At 39.1% G+C, this 8,273-nt stretch overlaps 1 protein-coding gene across 4 annotated transcripts; it reads right to left on the bottom strand.

Moving 5' to 3' along the window:
* Nucleotides 1–1,069: 1,069 nt before the first annotated feature.
* Nucleotides 1,070–6,727, bottom strand: LOC122073021 (ABC transporter I family member 1). 4 transcript variants are annotated; one of them, XR_006138627.1, is made up of 4 exons: nucleotides 6,405–6,726; nucleotides 5,386–5,495; nucleotides 1,689–2,534; nucleotides 1,070–1,277 (listed from the first exon to the last, which is right to left on the bottom strand). XR_006138627.1 is itself a non-coding variant. In XM_042637500.1 (3 exons), exon 3 carries the CDS (start codon nucleotides 2,422–2,424, stop codon nucleotides 1,750–1,752), a length of 675 nt encoding a protein of 224 aa, XP_042493434.1. In that variant the 5' UTR covers nucleotides 2,425–2,534; nucleotides 5,386–5,495; nucleotides 6,405–6,727; the 3' UTR covers nucleotides 1,417–1,749. The 4 variants fall into 4 exon arrangements, 2 of the variants coding, with proteins under 2 accessions (XP_042493434.1, XP_042493435.1); XR_006138628.1 differs by lacking the exons at nucleotides 1,070–1,277; nucleotides 1,689–2,534 and adding exons at nucleotides 1,480–1,575; nucleotides 2,898–2,943 and having other exon boundaries at nucleotides 6,431–6,716; XM_042637500.1 differs by lacking the exon at nucleotides 1,070–1,277 and having other exon boundaries at nucleotides 1,417–2,534; nucleotides 6,405–6,727.
* Nucleotides 6,728–8,273: the final 1,546 nt, after the last annotated feature.

The raw sequence follows: 8,273 nt of genomic DNA, 5'->3' as shown, positions 1-8,273 counted from the left end.
GGTGAACCAGTTGAAGTGAAACTAATAGTGGTTTTTTTTTTTTTTTTTTTTTTTTTTTAATCGCGTTTAGAACTTCAAATGTTGTAGTTCCTGAGTTTTTATAGACTTTCTGTGGACCATTCCGTAAATGGCAGGGCTTTTAAAAGGGGAAACAAACGATACAACGTTTTAAACACTAACAAATCAAACTCAAACTCTTCTGGTCTTGGAAGGCTGAATTAATATTAATTTAGGAAAAAATAAGTGCGAAAAGGCAACTTGGCCCTTGTGCCTAAACACAAAAGGGATGAAATGACTACCCACCCCTTATGTAAGGTAGAACTCTCACCATGTTGACGCTTTCGCATACACTCCCGCTAGTGTGTGTCTACGCCTAAACATTGTGGGAGCAAAAGACTGCATTGTCCTGCATGCTGGCATGTACCTACACCAGCTAGGTAGCGCGATCTATTGCCCTTTGATCAGCTACAGTTACATAGTTGTAACTTTTCTCAATGTAGTTGTTGGATGCCACCGAAATCTCAAGGGTTCAAATTAAACATTGATGCATCTATTTAAGGAGACAAAGGGGGTGAAGGTGCGATCGGAGACGGTAATGGTGTCCCATAGTTGTTGTCTCAATACGAACTTCCTTCTCTTCAATTCTTCAAGGGGAAGCTCAAGCCCTCTGAGCTACCCTCCTCTACAACATCTTGAAGGGTATTGAAGACCTGCAGATTGATTATGACTACAAGGAATTGATAGCTATTCTCTCAACTAGTGCCTCCCCTCCCCCCTCCCCCCTCCCCCCTCCCCTTCTTTAGGGACTCAACATTATCCATGATATTAAACATTTGACCACTTTCTTTAGAACGTATTCTTTCCAACATATATCTAAAGAAATTAACAACGTGACCTACTCTTTTGGCTAGGAAAGCCTTGTCATATGTGTCTGAGACATCTTGGTCACTTTCCGCTCTTTTTTGGTTGTTTGATATTTGTAATTCAGATACCTTGCACAGGACAGGGCACGCTTCAATATATAATTAGTTTTCCTACAAAAAAAAAAAGGACTTGTGAGACATAGGCATACATTGGGAGTAGAGATGATGGAGCTTTTTTAAGTCTATGGACTATGGATCAAGTTTCTTAAACTTGAGAACAGTCATGGGATCCATCCCGACCAACATCCATTATGATATCAATCCAGATTGAACCATACCGGACAGATCTACCCTTTGGACCATAAATACGTATCGGAATTGAAAAGGTCAAGATCAGGGATGGTCAAAATCAATACCGTTCCAATTCAACTGATATCGACTAATCCAATCTGAGTTTTAGAAACCATGCTATGGAGTATATAGCTCGTGTACAACCCTTTAACATGGAACCTTCTGTTTTGAGTGAGACTTCTTATGTTGTGTCCTAAGAAAATTGCATGAAAACCAATGCAAAGTTCAAAATTTTAAAAGTCTATCTTTAGTCGGGTACCAAGACTACCAAACACCAGAAAAATGTGAAGAGCCAAGAAAGCCTTACTAAATCTATAGTAAGGGTGCAAATTTGGCCCTATCAGCCCAAGCTCACTCTAGCCTACCTTGAGCCCAAATAGAACATAGGCTGAAATATCTCAGGCTCTGAGTTAGAGCGGTCGGGCTAAGGTTGAGCCCGATCCTATTCTTCTTCTTCTACTACTATTTTTCAGGGTTTATTTTCTCGACTTCCTAACCTAGCATCAATGTCGAAGTGTCGAACAGATATCTCCCCTCAATCGAGCAGATCAACCATGGTTTTCCGTCGTGGGAATCTCTGCGGCAACCTCAAAATCATCGCATCCTCAATCTCGATCGGCAAATGAGTAGCCACAAACACAATACCTCCCTTCTTTCGATGCTCAGCTATAATGTATTCAAGAAGCTTCACCCCTTCAACATCCAAAGCGACTGAGGGCTCATCCAGCAACCAAATGGGTCGATCAATTGCAAGCAACCTCGCAAGCTGAAGCCGCTTACGCTGCCCCATTGAAAGCATCCTTGATTTCTCATTAGCAAGCCTCCCAAGACCCATGAACTCAAGAGAAGGCAAGGCCTTGCCAGACTTCCCTTCGAGGACTTCAAACCACTGGACATTTTCAAGGACAGTGAGCCTTTCTTTGATGGCATCCTTGAGGGAAACCCAATTGAGCTGGAGCTTGTACTGTTGGAACACACCTGAGTCAGTGATGTCATGGCCGTTCCAGAGGATCTCACCTGCTGAAGGTTTTGAGAAACCTGCAAGCATGCGAAGGAATGTGGATTTGCCAGCGCCATTTGCGCCTGTTAGAACTAAGGCCGTGCCATCGTGGACGGAGACGTTTATGTTTTTAAGGACCATCTGGGCGTTTCGCATGCAGGAGACATTGTTGAGGAGGAGCCTTGGGAGCGGTGGCTTTAGGAGTGGCATCGTTTCTTTTGTAAATAATGAATGAAACAATTAGGGCTCCATCAATTTGATTCGCTCTTTGACAAGAACTTGCACCAGTCCTCACCTTCCCAAATCTGATCAGTGATCACCTGAGGAAGAAGAGAAGGCAAACAAAATATAATGAATCCCCAAGCCAACCCAATGATTAATTAACAAGATTGACAACCAGGAGAGTACATGAAAGAGATGATCAATTTATAACATTATCAAACAAATATCATTCAGTGGTGCATTAGTGCAAAACTGGTTTCTTGAATGTAAAGAAGGTTGAACTTGAGCAAAAATAGCAGTCATTAGCATAGTTAGTAAGTTCAGAAACAGATAGTTCAACGGCAGTAATACTTTTAAAATATCTGACGTAATAGAACATGTATGGCAATGATACAGATGTGTTTAATACAATTGCTATAAAATTCCGGAACAAAAATACAGCATGCATGTACATAACGAACTGCATGTACATATTGAACTGCTCACTCCGTGCTTCAATGCGAGAAACTACAGAAAATAGCAAGCCAAAATCCCACTCAGTCCTCTCTTTTCTTTTTCAAAGGGCAGACAGCGGCTACCCATATCATTCCTCACTGAAATTCCTGTATTTATTCAATAAGAAATGTGAAATAAAAAATAAAATAAAAAGAAATAAAGATCCCCACTGGGAATTAGATCCCACTCGCAGCTTCTGCCTTGACAGATATATACTAAAGATTTAGCATTAAGAATTATAATACGCCTGGGCACAGTCTCTGAAACATAAAAAATCAGACCACAATAGGGAATGGTTCAACCCTGGACCTCATATGACAACTACAGATCATCCAAGCACCGGCAAAATAGAGTAAGTGAGAATCATAGCATGCTTGAGGACTCAAAAGCCACTTTTTATCATAAGCTTTCCAACGCAGGGGAGTCCTCTAAAAGCCCACTATATGCCGCCTTACAAGAGAGTTAGGAGCTCATATGCACCTGGAGCCCACAAACCCAACTCAAATCATCAAATTTATTCCCATCAATTTGGGCCTAGACGTCCAGACGCCTTGGTCGACTTGGCGGGCGCCTTGGACGCATTGTTGGTGCCACCTCGCATCCAAGGCCCCTCCAACGCCTTTGATGTAGATTGATGGAGAAGAACCAGCCCAACCCACCAGCCTTTGGTCCACTTAATGGGCCAGCCTTTAGCCCATTATTTGGTCTTTAAAATAATCCCTGCATGGAGAAGAGTTTGAAGAGATACTTGATAGCTTTAGTGGGCTCCATAGCCACCTCGCATGGAGACATATTAGGAGGCCAAGATACTGCTTGTGTGGAGATATTTTAGACTCTAGAATATTAACTTGCTTGGGGGACAATCTTCCTACTTTCTATTTTGTACTTCCTGATTAGTTGGTGCTCCTTTATTTAGTTCCTAATTTTGTTTAAGTAGCTAGAGGCTAGATTTTCATATTGTTTTGATGGCCTGATGATGATTTATAGCAGTGTTTCTAAATCTGGAACAAGTTTTTATTTTCAGTCCTTTGCTGATAACTGAGATCCAACCACTGGATTGTTAAATTGTTTTGGGACATTGAAGTACTACTAGTTGCCTACATGTGAAAATATTTAGGAGTTAATCGGAGTCCTTGGTTAGGAGTTACTAGTGGTGTTTACTTGCTGGTTCGTGAGCCCTCCGATCTGTTAACGGGATTCTGATCTCTGTGGTGCTGTTAGAGTAAATTCCCATCAGCCTTGGGTTGCCTCAACGTCGTGACAACTATACATGAATTCCTTTCATTTATTCGAGTCCACTCATGGCCACATTTGCAGCTAATTCACAGGTACCATGGGCTATCATACCGCACATAAGAAACATGACTGCCCAGAAATGCTGTTTAGTTCAAGGGAGTTAGCTTTGTAAATTCTGTTGTCCAGAATCATTATTATGAGTTAGTGGGTTATTTACGGGTTGAACAGTAATCTCCCCTCCCCTTTTTACCTAATTGTCTGATCATGTGTGGTCAGAAGTAGTTTACATTGAGAAACAAATGGTCTCTAGGATGAAGACCTAGTGGTTTTAAGAATGAGGAATTGCTCCACATCTTATTAGTTTATTTTTTGAATTAGGAATTAGGATTAGTTAAAAGAGTTGTGTTTTTACTTTGTTTCAATCCTATTACAGTTAAGAAATTCAAAATACTTAATTATCTTTGGCAGAAGTAAATGATTTGCATTGATGTCCCAGTAGGAGTATGATTTAAGATACATAAAAGGGGTTTGTAAAGACAGATTTTGGTCAGATGATGTTCTGGATTGGGATTACAGTGGCACACCTATTCTTCTAAGATGCTGCTAATTACATGTAACTATTAGCTGTTGACTAGGTTGTCTACTGCTATCTTATTGCTATTACCTTGGTTCCCAGTCATGAGTTTTCACAATTCCATCTGGTTTCTTCCACTACTTATACAATCTATTATGGTTCTTTATTAGTCAAATTTATCAATCTTTATCAAGTCCCATCAACTAATGACTTTATGGTTTCCAAGCAGGCAACTGGATCTAGTATCAATAATTTAGTTTCTTCTCTGGAAAACTGTACCATTTAAATCTCCCTTGCTATATTCAAACACATTTGATTTCTCCCAACCTGCTCTTGTATTCATGCTTATATACCTTGAAATCCAAATCCATTTGGTTAAATATTTTTTTATTTATAAGTTGTGACCATTAATCTCAATTCATTAACTTTCTCCCTTGTACTTCTATCTTCTACTTAATACCTCTTTTCATTCCCCTATTGATGCACCATATGATGCCCTAATTGATATTTACAAGTATTAGACGAATTCTTAATTAATACCTAGTGCCCTGTAGATATCATTTGGGACCCATAACCCAATGGGATTGGTTGGATTAGAAAAAAAAGTAAACCAATACCAAAATTCAATAAAGGAAGGCTGGTACCTTTGTCAAACTTTTTACCATCTGGATCCAACCGAGTCACAGTAAAAATATCTTCGAAAAGAAGCTCAACCATCTTTTTGAAAAGTAATCCCTTAAAAACCAATAATCACCTACAAAAAGACAAATCCAAGTCACAATAATACTCCAAATCCAATCATCTCTAAGAGAAGCCTTAATCTTAGCAGTATAAAAGCTGGGAGAAAAAAAAAACCCATTGTAGCACAAGGGATCATTCTCATTACAATTGTTTTCACTAGCTGCTTGAAATAACATGCATAATTGCATATCAAATAATATTTTTAAAGGTAAACATAGGAAATAATTCTAATTCCCAAAAGGAAAAAAAAAGTGAAGCAAAGGCATGCATATTCTCCTGTGAAAAGCACCAATAGAAATCTGATCAGTCCTGATATTCTCCTTCCAAAGACAGCCTGACATTAGTTTGAAAATTGAGAAGTGCTCTAATCAAGGTAGATGGATCAATAACAACAGTACAAATAAAAAACTGAGGTGGATTTTGTCCAGTGATAAAAATATGATTATGCACTTTTTCGTTTTTTACCCGGGAGATATAAACCCTAAACATAATGGAAACGTAGGACATGATTGGTGTCGCAGAACCAAATTGCAGTGGCAGTAGTGATCATAATCCATATCTCAAACTAAAAAAGAACTCGGTGAGCTATTCACTAAAGAAGATGAGTGATGAATGGATTTCAAACATGGGTTTCGGTACGATGATCCATATATCATACCAAAAAAGAACTGGGTGAGCTATTCACTAAAGACGATGAGTGATGAATGGATTTCAAACATGGGTTTTGGAGGACACGGTTCAACGCTTTCTGTAACGACCCCAGCTCAAACTCATGCTGATATACAAAGGAAAGAGAAGCTTCTCAATAATAACAAGCAAGAATGAAAGAATGCAAATAGAATATACAGAACAGTTTAAAGCACAGATACAAAGAGCATCATAAGGAACTGTTGGAGAAGATGAGATAGAAGAGAGTACACACCGGGGAGGTTTTTAGGGTATTCTAACCGTGCCAATCCGAGTAGTCTCGAGCTTTGCTGCTTAGAAATTGAAACCAACCGGAGAGACGAGACGATGAGCGTTGCTGACAGACCCGCTAGTACAGAGTGCAAGCCACTACAACTAGAACCATAACCAACTCAAGAGGTACAAAATAGGGCAATGGATCGTTGCGGTGTGGGATGGGATCTCACTCCAATTTTTTTTTTTTTTTCGGTAAAAGAAAAATATGGCCACTAGGGACCTAATTTTTATTTTATTTTTTGGGTAAAATCCCATATATACATGGGGAGAGTCCCGAGCGGATCTCTTTGGCGAGTGATGAGATGTAATGAACATTAAATGCTGAAAGAATCTAGAGATACGAAGGATTAGCTTTTGCATACAGGGACTTTTTTTTTTTTGGGTAAGTAGAATTTTATTGCTTTGTCAACTGTAAAGCTCACGGAGTCCGAATTACAAATATCGACTAGCCATGGAGTGGATTGTGGCCAAGATGTCACACACATTAATGACATAGTTATACAAGAACTCATGTTGCAAAAAAAATAGAGGATGTGAGATGACACTCTCACTAGCATAAGGGTGTCAATCATCCAGTCCGATGTGGTCCGATTTTCAGTCATACACGTCTTTCCAAGAAAATGGTCATGTTTTTTTATCATAGAAAATAGTCCTCATACTCGTCTTTCCAAGGGAAAAAAAAAACAACATTATCTAATCGTGTGGCCCTTGCACTAACATATAGCCAATGAGGACATGCACAAGGGCATCACAAAGGATGGGTCTTTTGTATTTCACAAGGGTGGGGCCGTACAGGGGGTGGGTCTTTTGTATTTGACAAAGATAGAGCCTCATTTCCCCCCCTCCCTTTTATGTTTGGGCTCAGGGGTCGTGAACAGATGAAGTTGGATTCACTGCTCATACGATCACCTATTCGTAGCATCTAACACCTGTCCATTTTTCTTCCTAATATACCCCTCTAACCGTGTAATGGCAAAAAATGTGACAGATGTTAAATGCTCACTTGTACGACCATGTGGGACAAAACTCAAAAATGGGATATATTCTTTTTGACCGGTTTTTATTTTTATTTTAAATCTAGGATAGAAAGAGGTTCATTTGATTGGATGAGAGTCATGAGACTCGTATTTCGATCTTTGACATTGGGGAGCTAATGATAGATCACACTGCATCATTATTGCAAGAGTCCCATCAAAGATCATAACTCATGGGTGAAGGAAAATTTTCGTCTCAAAAGCACAAAGGCGAAGACAGGATTTGGTTCACGACAAAAGAAAAAATTCAATATGAACGACAGAAAATTTCATCTCCAAAGAAGTATGGGAATTGGGAAGTGCGTAAGAAACGAATCTCCCAACAAAATTATAGAAATGTCATTCCAATTAACTCATTTTATTCAAGTTCAAATATGACTATTAGATGAGTGCAGCATCTGTATCACATCGATCCCATAAGGATAACATAGATGAATCAGTTGTTATACCTAATCTTGACACAGGGTGCAGAAGAGGTAGTGATAACAAATAACAATATCGGGCTCTAAGATTAGTGTTGCATGTGCATTGTGTATGTGCTCTAAGAGTTGTGTTTTTTACATAGTTTTGTTTTCAATGCTTTGTGTATTCAGATCGTTACTTTTGTGCTTTGTGGAGCCGTCATAAATTCATTTGTTCATTCCTCCTTTAATAGAAATGGAAATAGATTGGGTGATGCATTGTCTTGATGGTGGACTTAATGCATGTAAAATGCTTTGTCTCAGTCGATCTATATTGATAGTCAAATAGATTATAGTCAATTTTAATAAATCTCCTTGTGATTTATAATAGTG

This window comes from Macadamia integrifolia, chromosome 3, assembly GCF_013358625.1.
Source record: "Macadamia integrifolia cultivar HAES 741 chromosome 3, SCU_Mint_v3, whole genome shotgun sequence".
Lineage (NCBI taxonomy): Eukaryota > Viridiplantae > Streptophyta > Magnoliopsida > Proteales > Proteaceae > Macadamia > Macadamia integrifolia.
Note: the sequence above shows the minus strand (reverse complement) of the source record. Positions and strands in the feature narration are given on the sequence as shown.

Bases quoted from the DNA above. Each gene is read 5' to 3' on its own strand.
- LOC122073021 (XM_042637500.1), bottom strand. From the start codon at position 2,424: ATGCCACTCCTAAAGCCACCGCTCCCAAGGCTCCTCCTCAACAATGTC.